This window comes from Anser anser, assembly GCF_964211835.1.
Source record: "Anser anser genome assembly, chromosome: 4".
NCBI lineage: Eukaryota > Metazoa > Chordata > Aves > Anseriformes > Anatidae > Anser > Anser anser.
Window position 1 is genome coordinate 62,358,254 of NC_139724.1, and position 23,485 is coordinate 62,381,738.

The following is a 23,485-nucleotide window of genomic DNA, read 5'->3' on the forward strand; positions in this document are numbered from 1 at the left end:
ATTTCAGAAACAAATGAAGCATTCAGGAACAAATGAAATACTTAAAAAAAAAAAAAAAAAAAAGATGAAGAAGAAAAGGTAAACTGAATACATTTTGTGAAAATTAGAGTTGTTAATCTGCTGAGTTTGACATCTTTATTTCAGTCAGTAAACAAAAGATGGGTTCTTTGCATTGAGTTAATGAAAAAGTTTCTCCATTGTGTAACAAAATATTAGCAAACAAAAGGCAGTAAGATAATGATTCTTCGATAAATGCCTTTTGTTTTGGGGGTTGGTGTCAGAAAGCTATGTTATGGCTAGGCTTGAAAAATATCAGGCGTTTTTTATTTTTCAGTTGATGGTGCTAATGATATAGCAGTATTTTTCAAAATATATTGCCTGTTAAAGATGAACATTGTAGCTAAGGCATTGCTATAACATTTCCTACATTCACATTTAAGAAAAAACTTTTTTAGAATGGTGGTAGACATTATTGTTTCTGATGGGGTGCTATGAGGTGATGAAATAGAGCATCGGAGCCTCCTATTAAAATCCCAGAGATTCCAAAATAATTTTGCTTGGTATGAGTTCCTATAATACTTTATTGTCACCTTTGTCCATTAAGATTTATCTACAAGCTGACCATAGATAGAATACCGATAGCATCATATGAAATAGCCCCCCACTTCCTGAAGGTTGAAGGACAAGGGCTTCTTCTCCAAATAATTTTACTCTTTCTCAGTGTTAGTGTGGATCAGCCTCAACTGCAACTGAAGTGTTGAAGTCAGATCAGTAAGCAGAAGCCCAGAGCTGTGCTGTTAGCCACCTTTGCTGTCAGTAACAGACCTGAAAACTGCATGCTTTCATCAGTCATAATAAACAAGTGTTAAAATGTGAGAATTCAGACATATTTTAAGACTGATGAAAGGCTAGTGGTAGAAGACCTCAAAATGAAGCATAAACAAGAAGTAGACAACACTGAAACAAGATCACCAGACGGAAATAAAAAAATGTTACCTGCTTTCAGCAGGCAAATCTCCAAGCAAAGATTTTCTCCTTAGAAACTAAGCCATTTAAATAAACTGTGACTCATACCAGCAGTGAGTTCTGTTTTTAATTATTATTCCTACTATGCATGATTTTTTTTATAGCTTATGGATAGAATAATATGAGCACTGAAATAGAAGTGTTCAGGTATTTCCTTTGCAAACACAGAAAGACATGGATATATTGTAATAATCTATGAATATTGTTTAAAGTAAAGCATTATACATACAATTTACAGTAACAAATTAAACCTTGCACTTAACCTCTTACAATTTTATGGCATGTAAAATCATCTTTGTCACAGATAATACCAGAGACCTTGATCCATCATTTTGTACTTAATTTTATTCAGTGCAGCAGCACCTTTGAGATGATGCTCATTCTTACTCCCTTGCAAATTTCCCAGGATATTCCCAAACTGCAGCCCCCACTGTATCATGTAAATAAATGCACTCTGCAGCCCTCTTGGGAGGTAAGTAGTTCTGTGGTGCTTCAGGCTCTACAGCAGAGGCCCCCCACAAACAGTCCTTGGTCATGACTTTGTCTTTTCCTCAAATCCCAGCTGTGCAGCACAGCTCTGCAGAGAGCCCTACTTGCAGGTAAGTAGGGTCTCAAAACATTCAGACAGTAAATTTTATCTTCATATCTGAATTCTGAGGTAGAGTAAATCAAAAGTATAAGAAAGATTGATTTTTTTCTTCCTCTCAAAAATGTTTCCCCTCACCAAAAAAAAAGAAAAAAAAGAGTGGTTTGTATCTGTAATTAATTTAACAACATGGCAGATGAACTTCATAGCACTTAGTTTCTTGAGCAGCAAAATTCATGAATCTGGCTGATGAAATAATCAGTTGTTTTTTCATAGGTCAAAGAAATGTATGTTTCCACACCATCTCTAAGAAGGTGTAAGTTCTGATTAGATCTCTTTTTTTTTTTTCCCTGATTAAGACATTTAAAGAGCCAAAGTAAAACTACAGGTTTTGCCTTAGAGGACAAACTAAAGCAGCATGTATATCCAAGCCTCTCTTTTCATGAAAGTTATAGGAAATCAGTATTTCTCAGCTCTTTATCAAGTATGGTTGGAAGTAGGCTGTAGATTCTAAGATTATTGGTAAGGAAAAAAAAACAGGTGGATACAGATATGCATAGATATGGTGACAGAGATTTTTCTCTTTAGTAAATTAGACTAGCAATATGATGTGCAAGCTTGTTAGCATTTTACACCAGGGGATGGGTTATACACTGGGTAGAAAATTTGCTTTGGAACTCCACAATATTCTATATTCTATAACATCCTGTTTTATCAGAGGGTCCTTACTATGTCCGTATCTCCGAGGCTTGGAGTTTAAGAGCACAGCCCAGGTGTCTCTTGAACCTGGCCTAAAGAAGTGTTTTTGCTGGTCTGCATTCTTTCTTTCACACAGACTTAAGGAATTAGAAGAAAAGACAAGAAAGCAGGAGTCCAGAGCAGAAGATATACAATTTATAAGCTGTCTGCAAGATAAACTAAGTGAGAGAGAAGAGATTATTAAGCAGCTGGTGGTAAGATTTCCTTCTACATACACATAGATACTTTGGAATCTGTTGGAAGGTTCTATTCAGTGTTTCACACATTGCTTTTGATGAATACTTTCTTTCTGCCCTGCAATTCTTTGAAAAATGTATGTTTCTGTACCAAAGAGGCACACGTAATTTTCTTTTTCATCAGGAAGGAAGAAAATTTCACCATTCACTTTTAGCCAACACTGAATCTTACAGGAATCGATCATTTTCTTTCAACCCTAATCAAGGATGCTTGACTCCTTCTACAAAGGTAAGATAGGCAATTCAATTAAAATCACAAATCATGATGTTTTGTTGCTATTTGAATAATACAGATGACAAGGACAATAAAGGTCCTGTTAATTTTCTACTGTTATTCAGTAGAACTCCAGGAAGCCAACCTATAATGAGGTGCTGAGTAAAACATTAAATTCAGTAGAAGTATGTAAGCACATGGGTACAAGTATTTAAGCAAATATAAAGCAGTAGACCCCCAATGAGCTCAGTCTTCCATTGGAATAAGCACAGCCATTAACTGCAGGTAACTGGGAGTTGTTATTTTGATACCATATGCATCAAGCAAAATTATGAATTGGGTTTGGGCAACACAGGATTTGTCCCTGGTCATTCCATTTGTATGATACTATATATAAACAGTAAAAACAGTATGCTGGTGGAAAGCACTTAACTTAGCTCTGAGTATCCCTGCAAATCTATTGGATTTGATATATCTAAAACCTCAAGGTCAAACACCCAAGTTGTTTTAATTGGACTGCCTAACCCCTGAATGCTCACAGTGTACCTGAGAATTTATTTTAAATGCCTATAGAAAAATATGGGACCCTTCATTTTTGGGTGCTCCTCACAAGATGTCTAGGAATGAAGTATTGTTGAGTTTTTATAGTATAAGGTGTGAAAAAATATGCATGTAATGCAGCTTTCTGTTATGATAAAAAAACAGCAGAAGAGACCAGTGGAGGTGCCCAGCCGTGTTGTCAGTGTTCCAAATTTAGCTTCCTATGCAAAGAGCCTTTTGAGCTGTGACTTGAGATCAAAAAGAAGTGCTCCTCAAATAACAAAGTCTACAAGCTTAGACCGGAGTCCTGGCTGCCTCGGAGTGGGCTCTCCACCAGCACAGACCTCCGACAGCAGTGCTGCCACAAGGTATTTGTCCGTTTTGAAGTGACTTACTTGGAAGATGATAACTGAATAAATATTCTTTATCTTGTAGGCATTCAAACACATTAGACACTTGGAAATAAATAATGATGTAAGGTTCCTATCCTGAAGCAAGCTCTATGTGTCCAACTTTCTGCAGACAGACACAGGACTTAACTGCAGAAGTAGGCTATAATCACTGCCCAGCAGAGCTTGTGGTTGCAGTCCCTGCAGATTCAAAGGAAGAAGAGAGAAGCTGCAAATATTTGAACAGCAATGTGGTTAATAGTGAACCTGGCCTTGAAACTCTGCGTACATATCAGTGATTCTATTAAGGATTATTTTCATTCTTACTTCTGTTTCCTTGCTTTGCACTTGGATGATGTAGATGACATTTTTATTTTAGAAGATGTTTGAATGAACCTAGGCAAAGGATTTTGAGACTTAAAAATTGACTAGCAGATACATAGTGGTCTTCCAATGTCACACATCATGATCTTTTGCTGTTCTTGATTTCTAACTTGGTGTATCGTGTTTTTTCTCTTACAAGCTTTTTATTATTATTCAAATGTACAAGCTATTGTTTAAACAATGCTTAGTAGTTTCCAAAAATATATATATATATATATATATAAAAAAAAAAAAAACAAAACATAGCACTATACTTCAGGACAAAAGCCAGTCTTCTCACCTATGTCCTGTTGGGCAGTAGTTAGACTGTACCCTGCATGCTGCAGAGTTCTTTCCTGGAAGGCAGATGGTGCTGCCTGCTGCCAAAGCCAGTAACACAGGACACTGGCTGGGGTCCAGTTGGGTAATTCCTACATCTTAAAGATAGAAGCATTCTGTATCATACTAGATGACTGCCGAGGCAAATCAGATTTGTATGTTAAAGGGAAATAAACAGGGACACTAAGGATAGATTGGCCGATACTTATTCCTTTAAAACAGACAGTTATAAATGAACTCATATTTGCTACTATAAGTGAAATTAATATAGATTAAAAAAACCCAACATCCTGAATCCTGAAAAATCGGGGTTTATGTAATAGCATCAATTATAGAGGCCACTCAATATTAAGAAAATATTCAGTTCCAAATAAAATTTCTATTGATGTTTTTTCATGCATAAACTGTATATTTTTAAGAATGAGTTGCAGCTGCCCTTTTCTGATTTTCAGTATTTCCCATTATTGAAGCATCCATATTTTTGAGATGTCAGGAATTATGTTCAAACATTTCTCCATAGCTGCTTAGCCCTTTGTCACCCTCCTCCAACTTACTAACAGTGCTGTTAGTCCAGTCACCTGGCTAGCACTACGTCCCACTAGAAGTTGCCGCTGGCACCTTCACACACTTCATCTAAGCACAGGTCCAATCATTGGATTGTAAGTTTTTCCATGAAAATAAGTGTTAAATATTGGTAAGATTGTAAGCAATGCTAATGTTTGTTTATTTGCACAGGACACAGGGCAATGAACCACCACAAACTAAAGACGACCAAACCCAAGACCCTCAGCATCAACAATGGTTTACTAAATATTTTTCATTTTAAAGCAAGTTTGCTTACTCCTCAGAATTACTAGAAAAGCTGTTTCTGTTTTCTCCTAGGGAATGATAATGCAATGTATGATTTATGAAAAAAAATCCAACATGGTTTCCAAGTAAATAATTAGGGACAACTGTGCTTATAGCAAATTAAAATGAAATTACAGGCATGGATTTCAGTAAAATGCATTTTTTAACAATCTCTGTGGAAAAAAAAAAAAGAAAAAAAAATCTGCATTTTGTTACGTGAAAAGACTTCTTATTCAAGAGAATGTACCACTTCACAATTACATGACATATGCAATTTGTTCTCTGAGAGGTCCTGTCAGAGGGACCCCAACTGAAGACGTTACTTACGTACTTCCTGTAGGCTATCTACTTGCTTCATCAGCTGCTTCAAATCATTTCTGCATATAGTAAGGCAATTTTGTATTTGTAACGGTTGTTTTTTTTTGTTAAATTTGTTTTATGCTGTACAGCATGTGACATACAACCAAGATCAGCATGCTTATAGCCATCTGTTTTAGAAACACTTTATGATTTGCTTAATAAACCATTTTGTATAGTCAGCATTGCCATGTTTTTCTGGTGCACTTCCAACGCATGTAACGACCAATCAGCCTAATAAATCGGGATAATATGTAAGTATGGACATTAAAACTTGCTTGTAAACCAATGATTTCCATGTTTTGCAAAATAGTGTTATGATAAAGTGTGAGACTGATACACTCAGAGGTTCCAGATTTATGGGAGCTGCATGTTTGCAGTTTTGTACGATCAATATTGTTCTCATGCCCACTGAAATGGAAAGTAGGTGGATGACTAAATTTATGAAATCATGCCAACCAACTCATTGCTGGGGAGGAAAGGTGTTATTCTTAAAAGAAGGCACCCATAAAGAAATTAACTTTCAGGTAGTTCCTCAGCAAACATGAAAGAAAGGGAACCGCACAACCAGCAGCCTAGTGTTTTAAGATAGGGTAGCTCTGATTCAACTGCTGAAGGATTTGAACCCCGGTTTAGGCCCCAGCTACGTAAGAAATTTTATATATGCAGAGGCATACGCCCATCCTAACACCTCTTATATCCAACAGCCAGCAAGTGTTGTACCAACAGATGCAAGAGCTTACTATCGAACAGCCACTGTACATCTCCCATGGCGAAAAGGTGGCAGAACGGGTACAATACAGGCCAGTATTTTTATCCCAGTTGTCATAATATATTTATTTCTGGGGTAAACTGCTGGGTTTGGAAAGAGACTATGGCATCAGATTTGGCAAAAAGACATTTTTAATACACATAATTAAGAGGGGAATAGTAAACTGGTGCACAGTCAGTAACACTCAGGAGTGCCTTGGCAATTGTGAGATCAGAAATATACAGGGCTAAGTTTCTCATCAGATTTTTCAACCACTGTGCCCCAAAATCTTTTAAAACATGTAAATTCAGTATATAGTCACTAATTCTAACTTCTAGAGTCACAATATCCTAATTTCTTAACACTGTTCCCAAAAAGGAGCCTCTAACACATCGTTTTCCTGGCTAAATGGATGAATTAAGCTCATTGCCTTGTAATGCAGAGACAGAATTCCTTTGTTACCTCTACCTCCAAACCCTTTTTTGGCTGTTTATATTACTAAATACTGCACCTTGGTAGGAGCTGCTTCTGTAGACTGGAACAGTGCTGATGACCCAACACCCACAATGAGTGGTCTTTATTAATCTGGGGCTAGGTATTTTGGATAAGCTTTACACCAGCCTGACAGCACAAGCAACACTGGGAGCGTATTATGTTCCCCACCTCCAGGGTACATCTTGCATTTTCATTTCCCCCTAGAAGAATCAAGTTTGTATATCCCAAGAGGCCTTCATGAGGGGAGTGAAAGCCCAGTGGAGATGGACAGTCCACTTCAAAAAAGCACACTCTTCTTCTGAACTAGATACAATTCAAAGGGTACTTCAACAATGGTACTGAAGAATAGCTACCGGACCACAAAACACTTAGTTCTCAAGTATTTTTTGGAAAAAAACAAAAAGATAATTTATTTCACTTAATTCTGTCTTAACTGATTATATTTATTGTACAAATTACTTTATACAAAAAACATATGAAACCATTGCTTTGCATCATTCAAAACATTTAACTGTGTAAATTCAAAGATCACGTTTGCTTCATTGGAGCAGGAATATTAGCAGACGCCTGTTCTAGGTAAGCTAACGGACCCTGAGGCATTTCTGCAGGTTTTTTGTGTTGTACACTGATGTCTTCCAGGACCTGTTGCCAGTGTCGCAGTTTACTCAAATGCTTCTGAATTAATGCTTCTTTTCTCTGCAATTCATTTCTTAACTCTGACACATCCTATAAATGAGAAAACACGTATTAGTAAGGAAATAGTATTCCTAAGAATAATAAAGAACCTCAAATAAAGTGCATGTAATTCTTAGCTTGAGTTTTCAAGCTGGTCTTACAGGAATTCTAACACTGGAAAAGCACTTAAGAGAGAAAGCACTGCGAATGCTTTCCATTCTGTTTGCCTACGTCGTGTATTTCAGAGCTCGTTACTTCCAGCATCTCTTCAGATGAATTAACATCATTTGCCCTCAGGCTTCAATACTCCCCAGAGCAGCAGGCATCCAGCTTCTCCAGGCCTGTGGCAAGATCTACCTTAACAGCCAAGTTTTACCAACTTAAGATACAGCATCACGTTGACAAACCCAAACTTAGTGTGAATGAGGTGACCTAACTGTACTGGTACACAGCCTACCTGGCGCAGCATGATATAGTCAAACTAATTACAGCATACAAATTAATTTAAGCCTACCTCTTTAATTACTTGTTCAGGTTTCTGGACCGACAACTGCAGTCTTTTTTGTAGGAAAAAACACTCGGTTTGCCTTGCAACATCCAGGAATTTCTGGATGCACTGATCAACACCTAAACATAAAACACGAGAATGGAGAGACAGAACAGATTCCAAAACATCATTACAGGCTGACAAGGGTTACCTGCATATACGTGCTACTAAAACCACCTTTTAGAGAATCTTCTAGAAAGAGACCCTTTAGGTGTACTATGAGGGATTTTAGGGACAGGTATCTAGAAGCAGGAGGCGCACTAAGCCTCAGCACGGGGCAGCCCTTTGCAAACTTAGCGCCCTGCTCTGGGCAGCCCCCCGACCCCGCCGGGCGCTCACCGGTGCGGATCTCCTCCTGGTCGGTGCCGTTCACGTAGTCCTGGCTCACCAGCGAGGCGAAGCAGGCCTGAGGAGAGACAAGCGCCGCCGTGAGAGGAGGTCGCGCCGCCCGGCCGGCCGCAGCCTCCCCCCGTCCCGCCCCGCCCCTCACCTCAAAGGACGCTTCCAGCTCGTCCACGAGCGTGTTGTTGGGGTTGCGAGGCCCCGGCGGAGGCGGGATGAGGCCGGCAGGGCCGGGCCCCCCCGGAGGTCCCGGCGGCGGTGGCGGCGGCGGCCCCGGCGGCTGGTTGCCGAACATGGCGCCCAGCGCGCCCGCCATGGCGGCCGCGTCCCCTCACGGCCCGCGCCTGCGCCCCGGCGCCTCAGGCTCGGGGGTGGCGAGTACCTCCTCCGGCCGGGCGTTACCTCGGCCCGGGGCGGCAAATATAAAATAAAATACAATAAAATGCATGCGTAAATAAGGGATTAAAGACAAAAAAGGCAGCAAAAAGGGCATTCCCGGTACGAACTTCCATCTCCAGCCCCTATCCGGCTGCGACTTCCGCCAGCCCGGCATCTGAGGAGGCTTCTGGCAAAGGGCAGCGCCTCTGACTAGGTCCCCCAATTCCAAACTTGTAACCCCCCACCGCACATTATAAACGTTAAATCTGTTTGATATTTCCAGTAATTCTGGAGCTACTTTAATTTCCTCTGAGGTATGGTGTAAAATGAATAAACCGCCTAGCAAGCTGGCTGAAAAACGTGAAGAAAATAAATCACCCCTCCTTTATTCTTTCAGTCATTACTATAGTCAGAGGACTCAGGAAGTCTTAAAAAGTGGCCATAGGAGCATACCCGACTTAATTTCATGCTGAAGCCACACAGCAGTTTATAAAGGGTGGTGGTATATCCTTCCTGCCTCATAGCACACCTAGGGTTGCTTCCAGCTTTCTTTATGCTCAGGGGACTTTTATTAACAACCCTCCAGCATTACCTTTCCTACTATATTAGCCACCCAAAACAGAGGCACAGCTACATCACCCCCCTCTTATTTCTCTCTAAATCAAAATGTGTACCCACACAAATTGGAGATTTATTGATTACAATGATTATGTTTACTTTACATATAAAATAGGAGCTCAGGTATTTTCCATGATCACATTTTGCTATTAAATACCTCAAATAGTTCAAAACAGCATCTTTTTATTTTAAACTGCATATCATAGGGAGACAAATCTCAAATTTGAGATGTTCTTACCCAGTAATGATTTACAAAGTGTAAGTGTAGGTCATCGCTATAGTGAAAATATGTTTGGGGCACTCCGTTATTAACACTTTTTTACTTTTTTTTTTTTTCTTAAGGCAGAATGGATGATTTTAGAATAAGCATTTATTTGGTATTGTGACTGTCTTGCCCTAATCGAGCAGCAAACTCTACTAATGTTCGTGTAGGTCGTCCTGCCATGCCTTTTCGAAGATAGGGCACCTCATCTTTATTCGACATCACACCAGCTATATCCAAATGAGCCCAGTGAGAGGCAGTCACAAATTCTTTCAGGAAGGCAGCAGCTGTGCACGCTCCCCCAGCTCTGTGGGAAGCAGAAAGATGGTGTCACTTTAGAAACAACACAAACAGCACAAAGGCTGGACTAATACACTGAAGGGAAAGGGTGCCTGAAGGCTGTTAGCACATCTACCTGCTGTACTTTCCAATGTTACTCAGGTCTGCGAGAGGACAGTCCGTTACTTGTTTGGTGTAATGTTCAAAAAGAGGCATTCTCCATACTCGGTCTCCTGTCAAAATGCTGGCCTGAAAAAGAAACAGTGATAGTTGGGGCAAAGTTCACTATGGTAGTTTTGGTGGTTTTTTCCTCTTTTTTTTTTTTAATAAAGCTGCATTTATAAGTTCCACCATTATGCATGCTTATCTTCGTCTAGCTTTGATTGGTTTGAAACTCTGGAACACAATGAAGCCTCCTTTTTGGGTACTTTAGTGGTAGTCAACAGGCAAAAATCTAAAGAATACTTTCCCCCCTTCATATAATTTTTTCCTGTTAACGTATATTTTCTCAAATGCTTCCCTTCAGAGGCTTCCTTTATCTATCACACTTCAGCCACTCACAAGGCATCTCTGAATTTCTCTTATTACTAAGTAAGACCAACAATCTTTTTAACAAAAACTAATTAATTACTGTCAGTAATCCAGAGCTTATGCATATGCAGTAAGTTATCAAAGGATGCAGATACTTGAGATAATGATTCATGCTTTCTGCTGTATGATACTAAACCTCACTAAAGAGCCAGTAATTAATAGTCATCATTATGTATTTTTCAATTAAATGCAATACTAACACACTCCTATGAGATTTCAAAATGTATTAACATACCTTTTAGGTTGGCATAAAGACTTTCTGTAAAGCACTGTTTAGTAACCACAGCTATTACTGAATTATTATTTGATAACGTTGATGGACTACCTCATAAAGGTGATTCCAAAGCCAAGATGAATTTGTGAACACTCCAGTCGCAGCAGACCCCAACGCAACATCCATGGCACCTACAGAAAGACGTCCTGAAGGTTATACAATGAAGGCACAGGTGGACTTGAGTACGGACTCTGCATCCAGACTCCTCATAGTACTTTCCTTCTCAATTCTCATTATCAGTGACTTCTAAAGTCCACAAACCAACCAAAGATTTTAATACACTTGTATTTATTTTTAAAAGTTCAAAAGTTGTTTAAAAGTTTACATGCTCAAAGAGGATAAGAATTCATAAAAATGATATTCCCACATCTCATAAAACTAGACTTTCTGCTTTCAGCTTGACGTTTCCTAGCAATGTCTAACACAATGTATTCAGAAATACATCTCCTCTCAAAAAAAACTCAATTGTTTTCATACAGAAAACATAGATGATTAGACTTTTTCAAATTTATAGACTTACGCAATTTTCTAGCTGGTATTTTTGCTTTTGTGAATTTCACTTATGTAGATTTGTTGCACAACATATGCAAATGTACTTTAAATAAAAATAATCACTATCAAAATAATAAACCATGCCTAAAGCAGAGAGATTACATACATATTTAGTTATTTGTTGCCACAGAAATGCTTCTCTAATGCTGATGCTATTTATGGCACTCAATCCCCAGGGAGATTTAAAAAACAAACAAATGAATAAGAAAACTTGAACAAAAATAGTATGTCAAAGAAATTTCTGCGGGAGCTGTCCTCCTTTCTGTTCGTGCCCAGGGATTCCCAACACAACAGTCCGTAGTGGCAGCAGCCTCTTTCCCGTATCACGCCTCATACAGAAATATTGCCATACAAGCCAACCATCTTAACATAAGCTTCCCTTCTGTCTATAGACATTTTCCACAGCATTTGAACTGTTAAAGCTTACAGAACATGATTTAAAGCACCAGTTTCTATACAGAAAGATGATTATTCTTCTCAGCTTATTCATTAAGCAACAGAGTTGACTCCTATCTGAACCACTCTTCCATGTTTGCTCACCTTTCAGGTAAAGTCACTTCACCCATGACAGCTTGTTGCTGCCGTTCATAAGATGCATACACCATTAATGCTATTTTTGCAGCTTTTAGATTTAAAATTATAGCTTCATTCATATATAACTGTAGAGGTAAAACAATTAAAACACATTTTTTCATGCCTGAAAGTATGCAAAAAGATACTTCACTGGAATGACTTCCTGGGAAGATGATAATGACTCTCCTAGGACATAGAATCATGGACACCTGAGGCAGCTCAGCAAATGGAAGAACTGGTGCTGGGTAGGTCAGAACTCAGGCACTAAGAGGCTGTTCACAAAGGAGCTATTTTGGCTCCAGCATGGCCAGTACCATACGGAACTGGCAAGATTCTTCCACAGCCACGCCAGTTTCTTTGCACCACACAGGAGCTGGAAGTTCTTCGCTCAGATGTTGGGTGACATAATTGCCTGGAAATCATCATTAAGCTCACCCAGAAATGGAAGCACTGGGCACTATTGTGCAGAAACATCCAAGCCTGCATAGGTCTTCCTGAGCTTATTACTTTCAGTCCAGCTGGGCCAGGACCAACTTCACATGCACTGCTTGGCTTGTACCCTGCATGCCAATACCTGCCAGCCCTGGAGACAAGCAGCTGTAGAAATTGTTAGAGCATTAACTCTGCAAGCTCTTGTCCTACAACATGTAAAATCATCTCAGCTGCTTTTAAATTCAGGCTGAATTTGTATACATAGTGTAACTAATCCATAGCCAGTTAATAACAAAGACCTGACATCTAAAATGAAGCAGGGAAGGGAGACTGCTTACCTGTCAGTGTTGCAGCATTCACAATAGCCCTGGCATTAAAATTGTGGGCATAACAGAGAGCATCAGCTAATAGCAGCCTTCCTTCTGCATCTGTGTTGTCAACCTTCAGGTGCAAAGTTAACAAAAATAGATGAACTACTAAAGACATCCCTTTAACTGACTTGTTTCTTACATATTCTCTTAAACAACTGTCAGATTGTGAATGCACTGTCACAGGCCCCAGGAACTTTAATCAAAATTTACTCAATTTCCTCAGAAGGGCCTGGAGGCAGGAGAGGAGCCCCAGTGCAGCGCAGGGGGCAGGTCACCACTCCCAGCAAAGCCCCAGCAACCCCAGGGCTGTTTCTGAGCAAGCACAGAGATCTGGCCCATGGAAACAGCAAAGAAGGAGAAGGATCCACAAGAAATCACAGATGCATGCCTGGTAACAGTTCCTTATTAAAATAAATAAATCAATGACCCCTTTAACTTTCTCCTCTCAGAGAAGTTTATGATTTTATTTTCTAGCATGTTCACTAAGTTAACAAACTTTTCAGTTTTTCCTAGTGATTTCTAAAACATGTCTAACCTCTTCAATATTTATATTTGAAAGAATCCTATGATAGCAATTTCTAATAATTTAACTTCTAACTAAATTAATACTTCTTATATTTGTAAAAACATTACATTTGCACTGTATTTCTTTATAAAGGGTCTTTTCAAACATGTACACTGACTGCGGTCATGTAACTTGATCAATTAAACCAATTCACCAAAAGTATTCAAAATCCAAGTTTCAGATGCATACCTGTATTGTTTTTCCATTCTTGGCTCTAACTACGTCCCCAGGCTTGTTTGCCTTACCACTGGGCATATTTTCACATAGGGGTGCCAAACCTCAGAGAGAAAAAGAAAAGTACATTACCGGTTTCCTTCTCAGAAAAGAGGCAGAAAAAAAATACTTAAGAGGAAAAAAAAAACACCTTAAGAAAGCAGTAGTATTCTCATCTTGAATTACGTTCAATAGCTAAGTTTTCCTGGTCACTGAAAGACAGATGGTCCAATTGTCAATCGGTGAAATTTCTCTGCATGGTGCACCACAAAATTCTCACCTACACCCTTTTAACACTAGGATTTACTTCTACTTTATACCTAGGCAAGTGAGAGCAGAGGAGCTTTAAAATTCACTGAAGCTCCTGTCAACAAATAGCATCTTATGTGTTCCATATCTGAACAATTAGTAAACATGTAAAGGGATTTCTTTCTTTCTGAAAATAAAAACTTCCACTCTCTGAGCTGTTCAAGCTCTGCTCATTGTGTAATGCCAAGAGGGGTCCAAGGAACTGTCACAGAATGCCAACTGTAAGAGCAAGTAGCGGCGCAAAAGAGTCAACATCAAAACCACAAATGGAATAATGGGATGAAAGACTTTCCACCTTTCCCAGGGAAAACCTGCTCCTGTGTTCAGCTCAAAGAACAAGGAATAAGAGAATTGTGAACAACCACTTCTCAGTGTAGTGGCAGACAGAGACTTGCTCCACTGATTTCTGCTTAACACTTCCTATTCTATCCTTCTATTGGAGGAATCTCCTAAGGATGTGTGGTTCACTGCCCTCTACTGGTTGAAGTATGTAAGCGACTAAAACACTGGTTCCCTGAAAGTTACGGTACTCAAACATAAAAACCTAGAATGGATTACATGTTACCAGCGACTGTTTTGTTTTTGTTTTTGTTTTTTTTTTTAAAAAGACAACAACAGTTCCTGAATCAGCCAATTCTAGCTGAGCAACATTTCTGCAGAAAAAATAAGCACTGCTCAGAATTCAAAAATACCATCAGAAAGCTTTTTTGTCGTAGCTGTTTTTAAGTTTTGGCTGAGACATTCACCTAAGGAAACAAAAGCTGTTATCCTGTTCAGCTGGGGCAAACATTCACAGAAGTAGCTCACCTACTTTTCATTTTTAATTGTTTTTACAGGTATCCACATTTCTTCTTGGAATGAAATAGCAGGACTTCTGCAAAGCTTGTTGATAAACTTGTTTTAGTCTCTCCTAAGTCTCCTTAGTCTCTCCTAAGATCTAAAAATCATGCCCTCAAAAATTCTATTCTGTCTTGCAATATTTTATTCAAGCAAAGCTAGTGAGTTTTGATAATCAAGTAAAAACAGAAGAGAAGCTAAGGAAATGAATGAGATGAGCAGGTCTGAAAAAGCCCATGACATTTTTGTAGGACAGAACGTCTCGCAGCAATGGCTGATACTAGGAAAGGACCTTGTCTAAACAGCCTTGTAAAATTAATATTTTCAGATTCTCACACAAACACACTTACCAATTATGTTAAGAGGTAGATTTAACGCTGCTGCAGTCACAATGGCCGAACAGACAGTTGCTGCCCCTCCCATATCTGCTCTCATCGCATCCATACCCGATGACGGCTTCAGTGAGATGCCACCACTGAAACGAGCAGAACAGTATCATCAACACGGAGGAGCTGGGCGTTGCATATGTTGGTAATACTCTGTCCATCAGTGTGTTTCAGCACCAAATGTCAGTAAACGCCAGACTCAGTGTTTTTAGACATTCTTGCAACACCCTAGCACACATACTGAAAAACAAGGAATCTAGAAAAATTCAGGTGATCTGTAGTGGACTAAAAAAAATAGACATTTTTCTCACGTGCTCAATGGTCTTCATAACAGCAGAAGAGTACAACACAAGCATAAAAGAGTAGACTTGGTAAAACCAAGCATATGGAAGGAGAACAGACTGATAAAGTGTTCAGTAGTTATAACCGTCTTTTATGTCCTATTAAAGGAATTGCTGCAAAGAATGAACTGTTTTTACTTTGCTTAAGCATGAACTAGATGTCCAGTGACAGACTGCAACTCTCAACATGTAAATTCTTCCTCCCAAGGTTTGCTCAGCCCAAAAAAAAGAAAGAAAAAGACACTAAGTTTTGTTTTCTTTCCTTCTAGATTTCCATTTTCCCCTTACAAACCAAAGGCATATCGCTTCTACTTATTTCAATCACTCAAGCTTGTCTTATCCCCAGGAAAGGCAGCACAACCTACTATATAGGGCAAGTTCACCAGAATGGCAGTGAAAGATGTGCTGAGCAATGAAAAAGCATCTCTGCGTTGAACATGAAGAGCAGGAAGGCACAAGGAGAGCCTCGCCTCTGCGTTTAACAGGATTACTGTCAGAAGTGTGTATCTCTTGGCTGACTTACACAACTAGTCCATTTGTGCTCCATCCTTTAATAACTGAAATACAGCATCCCCCTGCCCCCAAATTATTCAAGTTATTACTATACATACCTGTCAAATGTAACTCCTTTTCCTACAAATACCAAAGGAGAGTCATTTGCATTAGCACCACCTAAATAGTGAATCTCCAGAAAGATGGGAGGTTCATCTGAACCCTTAGCTACACTCAGGAATGCTCCCATCTGTTGTGTTGCTATCCAAGACTCTGGCCTGAAACAGAAATATATATGTGTAAGTTTAAGTTGGACACTTTGACCAAGCTGTTTTTGCTCGTCTGCTTTTAAAAATCACAGTTCTTGAAGGTTTGTACACAAACTATTAATTCCATTTTAGTTAGCTGAATTGGAAACAGTCATTTAAATGCCACCATTATTACTACTTTTGTGAAACAGAAAAATACTGCCTCCAAGTTGCTGCTCAGTTTTTGTTTGTTTGTTTTTAACAAGACCAATCTATACTTTCTGCATCAGAAACATTAAACTTTTTACTTGGCCCTCAGGCTGTAGTCTTTGAAGGCACATGGAGCAACAACATTGCATCGAGTTACAGTTTAGCTTTCTGTTATCAAAATGGTTAACTATGTACAGAGTTGATAAAAAGCAAAAGATTGAGGGAAATCAAAATAGCCTCCAACACTTCCACAACCAATTAGCCTGTTTCCACTAAAGGACAGTGTCTAGAAATTCAGAGGCAGGAAACGTTAGCTGTGCAAATTCAATTGTGAGGGCTTGTAGGGCCCTAGCCCTTTCAACATTTTTAAAAGCTTAAAAGCAACAAAACCCAGCAGCAGTAAATAGAGGATATTTAATTATCACATCCAAACAAATAAACAAAAAACAACAACAACAAAAGAAAGGCTAACAGTTGGGAAGAAAACACAAGGTGTTAGAAAAAAGGTACCCGGTATTTGTAGATTATTCACTGATTCTTCATCAGGCGTCTTCTTTCACAGCACGTCAATTAAGCAATTAATTGACGGCATGACTAATTGACAATCATTTTATTGTCTCACAGTAACTTGCTTACTCTGCTAGCTAGAAGCTCATCTTCTAATGCTGAGAGGAGCCTGCAGTCTGGGGACCTTCATGCCTTTTTGCCAACTACTTTACCTGCTTTTGTCATTTGAAATAGCAGAATGAAAACAAAAGCATGCAGCAAATTTGGCATGGAAGGTTTCTTACCCTATAAAGGAATCATTTCAGTGGATTTTACCTTATATGGACCTTCACGTTGCTGCTGAAACTTCTGAGCTTCTGTTCAATATATTCAGCAAATTTGATTGGAGTTACATAATTAGCTGGAGCCTCCATCAGGTACCGAGCGAGGTTCTGACCCTCAGCGTAGATAACACCCTTCTGCCAGGCTTCACTTCCAGCACTAAACAACACCATACAACAATCATGATCACAGACTTCTACAAGAGTAAAATAATGTCAGCATTTATTTGTTCTCTCCCATCTGAAAATACGGTATTATTAATTCAGGGGAATTAAGAACCTCTTATTACTCATCCTACAAGGAATTTAGGATGAGATCCAATGTGTATCTAGTCTAATAATCTCATCTCTGGTTCCAGTGAGTGCCAAATGCTTCAGAGAAAGCTAGAAGAATCCTAGAGCAGACAGATGCGAAATTATCTCATATATGTGGTCTTGCCCTAATCCTTAGGAGTCAGAAATTGGCGTAAACTTTAAGGACAGGGTTTAATATCCCTTCCAAAGTTTGTAATCGCATTAACTACAACACCCCTGAAATTTTTTATTTACCATACAAAGCCTCCAAGTCTGTCTTTCAATTTGCTGAAACATGATTATGTGATAAGAGTGGAACTTGGATCTCAATTCACAGTGCACTACAGACATTTCACTAACAAAAGATAGGACAAACATTCAAAAAGCTGACTGCATAGGAAATAGGGATCTCTCTGATTATTTTGCAACACTACCAGTACATAACCTCTCATTTTACTGACACAGAACTAAAAGACTTGCTTATTTGCTTTAAAAGATGTCATGAAGCAGGGGATTAAGCTGGATTCTGCTCTCAAAAGAGCAACACAGGGCAGATGGACGCCAAGAGGAATATAGAAACATTGCTTGGATATGCCAGGATGGAATTAAGAAGCCAAATCTCAGCTAGAGAGAAACTAGCAAAACGTGGGATAGGCAACAAGAGGGCTTCAACTGGTACATCATCAGCAAAAAGGTCAGGGGTATTGCTGTCCCATTGCTCAATGGGGCTGGCAATCTAGAGAACACTGAGAAGCCTGAGGTTCTCAATGCCTGCTTTACATCAGTCTTAATAGTTACTAAGGTCTACTTCCAGATCCCTCAGTGCCTATTGCTTAGTAACAGAGTTTGGAGAAGAAAGGTACACCAAGAAGCAAAAACCCTGATACTACTTTCTGCCCTCAGATGTTTACTTAAAGTCCATAAGCACCAAAGCTTTTCTTCTTGCATTTTGTTCTGTGAGTACAAATATAACAGGTGAACTATGTAAGACATACTCATCATGGCATGGTCTGGTCTCAGCATTTCCTAATTATCAAAAGGATTTGTTCCCTTACAGAGTTTGAAATACCTCTGCTCCACAATTTTGGCATGCAATACCAGTATAAGTCCTTTTACATCAGAACAATGTTTCAAGTAGTTTTTTACTTTTATTTTTACCCTGGACCTTTTTTTCTATGAAGCAGCATTTATTTACCCTTATCCTCAGAACAAGGCATACTAACAAGACCTATGGAGCAAACACTGAGGTGTTAAATACTTAACTCCTTGGACTCACTTGAATTTCCTTAAGCAGAAATTGCTGTTAGAAATAAAATTAATAGGGCTTTCTCATGCACAGTTTTATAAACAAATAAATAAATATGCAAGCTTTCCTTTTGCCATCACCTTCCATGAAGCTGAGGAGTAACTGCAGTTTTCTTTTTTTGCTTCAGCTCGTTGTATTCATGCAATCCAAGGACAGCACCTTCTGCGGCCGCTTGAGCATCTCCGCAAGGGTCCACTTCAACACAGGGGATTTCCAGATCTTGGATCTGTCTACAACCAACTGAGAAATACAGTACGGAATTAATAGGTCAAGTACTGCACAGAACAGCAAAACAGGTGTCTGATGTGATCAGTATAACACTTCAAGGAAAAAAATAGCTTTACTCAAGATATCCCAGTTTATAAGTAAATAAACAAAAAGGATCATGTAGTAAAATAATTTAAAATGTTAATGATCACATATTGACACATTTTGATGAAAAATATCACTTGATAAGTTTCAATGATCGAGCCATTTCACAAGAATAAAAACGAAATTCCCCAGTCGTTCTGATTCCTTTGTCATACCACATCAAAGAAAACCACTCTTCTGGAGTGTTATGGGTTATGAGGCCTATAGGTATCAGAAATTTGCTGTGATTTATTTTTTTCCTAAGACTAAACCTTTCTTTTCTTAGAAAAGAGTTAGAAAATATATTCCATACATTTAACAGTGTTTTTACAGCAAAATGTAACTGTTTTGGCAGCTGGTGAGACAACGCAGGCTAGCCCTTTGGACAAAAAGCTGTCATACATGTGTGACTGACCTCCTGTCTCAGATCATAACCTCTACTGTGAGAGCTCTTTATTCTTGTTTTATACACAGTTGCATGCAACAGTCACCCTTGATTAAGACAGAGGACCTTTTACTGGCTCTGGATGAACTGGAGTTAATGTTTTTTTACAGCAGCCTCCATAGAAGTTTCGGATTTTTGACCAAAACAGCATTGATAACACAGCAATGTTTTGGCTATGGCTGAACAGTGCTCACACAGCACCAAGACTTTCCGCTTCTCACTCTGCGCCCTATCCCAGCAAGTAGGCTGTGGGTAGGCAAGTAAACGGCAGAGGTCACAGCCAGGACTGCTGACCAGAACTAACCAAAGGGATATTCTGTATCACATAACCAACATCCTGCTCACAAGCAATAAAAGCTTGGTGGTGGGGACAGGCAGATACTGTCTTTCAAAGTAGCCACTGTTTAGAACTGGATGGACATTGGTCTGCTTGCGGGAGGTGGCAAGCAATAGCTTTTGCATAATGTTTTCTTTCCTTCAATTATTAAACTGTCTACCTTGGCAAATGAGTGTTCCTGCTTTTACTCTTCTTATTCTCTGTCTCACTGAGGGGAAAGTGAGCAAACAGTTGTGTGGGTGCTTAGCTGTGAGTTGATGCCCCAGCCAGCAACGTCTAAGCTGTGAAGTTAAAATTTATTTGTTATAAGGTGAATCAGTAGAGTTATCAGGTGTCTCTGCTAGCTACAATTCCTGAAAGTACAGATTTATCAAATTACAACACACCTCACGGTTACGTGAGGTACCCACTGTTACCTTTGTGCCCATGCACCACAATTTCAGTAACACAGGAAAACAAGAGGCCTTTGAGAGCACGAGAGCATTAAGTAGTAATAAGAGAGCATTAAGTGAGCTCTCAGGCTTCAAAATCATAGCAATTAAACAAGTGCATTTTCAATACCCCACCATTTAGGAGAAGTACTGAAGTTACCTGTCTGCAGGTTGATTTACATGCTGTGTAACTTCTTCCTCACTAAGAAAAAATCTCATGAATGTCAATGACAAGTAAATGCATTTCCCAAACTATGCAGTATGTTTTGCATTTCAAAACAAAAGCGTATGTAGACTCGCTTTTCAAAAATGGAACATGCTGCACCATTAAAAGGCTTTTCTAGACAAAAGGTTAAGAAAATAAGAAAACAGTTAACCTGCAACAGCTGCACGAATATTTTCTTTGTCTTCATTCCAGTTTTCTTGGTCATTTATTCCAGCATTCTTCTTTCCCAAGCCAACTACAGCCACACTTGGAAAGTCCTACACAAAGCCAACACACAAAGGGATTCATTTTCTTCATTGTTACAGCCACAGCATGGAGTTGTTACAGACTCCACTTTCCCAACCAAACCAAACACAGCATTAAAATACATTCAGTTCTTTCTCTACGTCACGCAGATTTCTGCATAAGAGCGTCAGTATGGTACTACCATTTTACACTCCCAGTTGTTTGCCACAGGCATCCAAACAGTTGTCCTGGTTGCCCATTCCACAATTTGTATTGCAGCAGATAGAGCTTTATGCTCACCACATAGCAAAAGATACTTCTGTCCTTTGAAGTGTACCCATTTTAGCTCAGTGCTACGTTCAAGCTAATAAAATCTCTTCAAAGGTCAAGCCTACAAGCTCGGCTCAGGAGCTGAGCTGGCATGATTAGCCAAGTACCAAACAAAAGCTGTGCAAAGGTACACAGATCCAGAATTCAGGAAAGTAACGTAGCACAGCAAACTACATTCTTGCCTCATAAACTGAAAGTAACGGGCAAAAAAGAAGAGATAACGAAGATGAAAGGAGTCTTTTAAGAACAAAGTCAAATTTGTATAACCTTGAGTATGGTTTTATACATGTGATTCCCAGTGCTCTCAAGAAAAAATGAACTTAATCTTAGGCTCTCCCTTACCTTTCCATCGCAAACAGCTGCTCTGTCAGATTCGATCAGTTTCCAATCTGCTACACCATAAAGCCTCTTAGTCCACAAGATGGTGGAACTAACATAAGCTTTCCAGAAGATCAATGATTCGAGTTATCCTTTTTTTAGCTATCATTATTTTAAATACTAAGAGGGCATTAGGCCAGATTCTACAACATCCTCTTGCAGAGATTTCCTACTCACAGGTCATCCTGTATGCAGAACTGGCATAATGGGACCTTCCATGACATTCATGACAGCCTTTCTACTGAGCAGAATATCACCTGTGTTCTCCATGTAGGTATTTATACATGGTAGGCAATAATCACTACAAACTGATTTATTTAAAATCATTTACATAGCCCTAATGTACAATGTAATTACTTACACAAGAACACCTAGTGTCATATTGAAAGTCTGCCTAGCCTCTAGCTATTGCACCAAAAACGTTCAAGTCGTAACCAGCCAGCTCCATCCACACACATTAGATGTGTTAAGACTTCTCAAAGGGCAACAAAAGCCAAACTTTAAGCAGGTGAATCCCCATCTCATACAACTGTGACATACCATTTTGCGCTGACAAAAGTCTTGAACAATGGCAGAGAGGGAAGAGAAGTGCAGAGCATTGACGTAAGCACAGCAGTGAACCAAGCTTAAGGTAAGATGCAAGGGCAAGCCTCACACATTAATAAATATGCATCATGAAAACTCCACCATTCATACCTGATGCAAACCATGGAACAGGTACGTTTTGCCTTTCTTCAAAGGTGGCCCACAACTACAACACAAGAAGGTTCTTTTAGTAAAGAAGCCTTAACAAGGGTAACAAGGCTTACGGTACACTGCATTCACCCCCCAACCACACTGAACTTCTCAAGACTGTGCTGGGACGCTTGGCTCAGCATCATTCACAGAAAAGGGCTGTCCCTGTGAGTATTTTGCTTCTCTTTCCTTGATGCTTGGCTTCTGCCACAGGAGTTTCCCTCCAGGCTGCTCATCCTGGAGGAAGCAAGTTCTGGCCTGAGAGGGGGGTGTGGATTCAAATTCCAACAATGATCAGAAAGACACCCCCATTCTTATTGGTGTTGATAGATACTTTAATCCATTTCAGGAAGGTGGCCAACACTTACACAGACAGAAGTTCTCTCAGCTTTCCCGACACAAGCTTATCGAAAGCATCTCCTGCACTGGTGAGCTGGGCAGCACCTCCATCCTGCTCACTTGAGTAGGCTCCCAGAACGAGGCCCTAGGAAAGGATGCACATTCATGTAAACAGTGTGAAATTTTAGAGACCTGATGGAGAAACAAGCACAGCGCTCAGATCGCTGCTGCTGGTTTACAGGTGCATGTCGACTCACGCACCCATCTGACATGCAAGGCACAGAGCCACGTGTTGGTGGTACAGGACAAAACATTACAAAGGAGGCACAGCCCAACTCGAGTACCAATCGTTTCGCCTCAAGAGCTCGTGCTATCCGTAATTTGAAGGCACAACAGATTTTATTTTTTTTTTCCCCTCTGCGCCCACCAGACGCGGCTCCTTCACCTGGAGCCCCGGGGGCAGCGCACGGAGCCGCATCGCGCCCAGCCCCGGCTCCCCAAGGCCTCAGGGACAGGCGAAGGAGCCCGGCAAGACACTAGCACACCACCTGCCCCCTTCCCTCACCTCGCCCGATCCCCACATGGGCGAGAGGAGCCGCGAGATGGCGGTCCCATAGCTCCCGCTGCCCCCTCACCTTCCCGCCCGCCCCGTGGCTGTAGCCCCGGCCGGGGAGATGCCCGGCCAGGCGGCGGGCAGCCACCCGCCGCACCCACGGCACCAACATGCCCGGAGCTCACAGCCCCGGAGCTCACAGCCCCGATGCCTCACAGCCCCGGAGCCCCACAGCAGATGCAGGAGGCTGTGCCGGCAGCCGACCCCGGCGCACTGCTCGCCTCATCAGCCCGCGCCGAGCGGGGCGGT

General features: G+C 40.2%; 3 protein-coding genes across 6 annotated transcripts in view; 1 reads left to right on the forward strand and 2 right to left on the reverse strand.

The window, feature by feature from the left end:
• FAM184B (family with sequence similarity 184 member B) overlaps positions 1-5,836 on the forward strand; it is a 39,386-nt gene extending 33,550 nt beyond the window's left edge. For 3 of the 4 annotated variants that reach the window (XM_083835762.1, XM_083835764.1, XM_083835765.1), the window contains 4 exons: positions 2,448-2,565; positions 2,732-2,836; positions 3,527-3,729; positions 5,188-5,836. In XM_083835762.1, coding sequence (XP_083691888.1) covers positions 2,448-2,565; positions 2,732-2,836; positions 3,527-3,729; positions 5,188-5,278 — 517 coding nt within the window. In that variant the 3' untranslated portion in view covers positions 5,279-5,836. The remainder of the gene's footprint in view (positions 1-2,447; positions 2,566-2,731; positions 2,837-3,526; positions 3,730-5,187) is intronic. The other variant, XM_083835763.1, reaches the window with a different exon arrangement.
• A 1,495-nt stretch (positions 5,837-7,331) lies between these two features.
• MED28 (mediator complex subunit 28) lies at positions 7,332-8,825 on the reverse strand. The gene is made up of 4 exons (XM_083835770.1): positions 8,617-8,825; positions 8,466-8,532; positions 8,094-8,206; positions 7,332-7,630 (listed from the first exon to the last, which is right to left on the reverse strand). The coding sequence occupies exons 1-4, from the start codon at positions 8,782-8,784 to the stop codon at positions 7,433-7,435; spliced, it is 546 nt and encodes a 181-aa protein (XP_083691896.1). The 5' UTR covers positions 8,785-8,825; the 3' UTR covers positions 7,332-7,432.
• Positions 8,826-9,517: 692 nt separating this feature from the next.
• LAP3 (leucine aminopeptidase 3) lies at positions 9,518-23,476 on the reverse strand. The gene is made up of 13 exons (XM_083835766.1): positions 23,259-23,476; positions 22,653-22,768; positions 22,246-22,300; positions 20,768-20,873; positions 18,907-19,066; positions 17,222-17,386; positions 16,061-16,219; positions 15,073-15,197; positions 13,553-13,641; positions 12,766-12,868; positions 10,922-11,001; positions 10,142-10,254; positions 9,518-10,033 (listed from the first exon to the last, which is right to left on the reverse strand). The coding sequence occupies exons 1-13, from the start codon at positions 23,346-23,348 to the stop codon at positions 9,835-9,837; spliced, it is 1,560 nt and encodes a 519-aa protein (XP_083691892.1). The 5' UTR covers positions 23,349-23,476; the 3' UTR covers positions 9,518-9,834.
• Between the last annotated feature and the right edge of the window lie 9 nt (positions 23,477-23,485).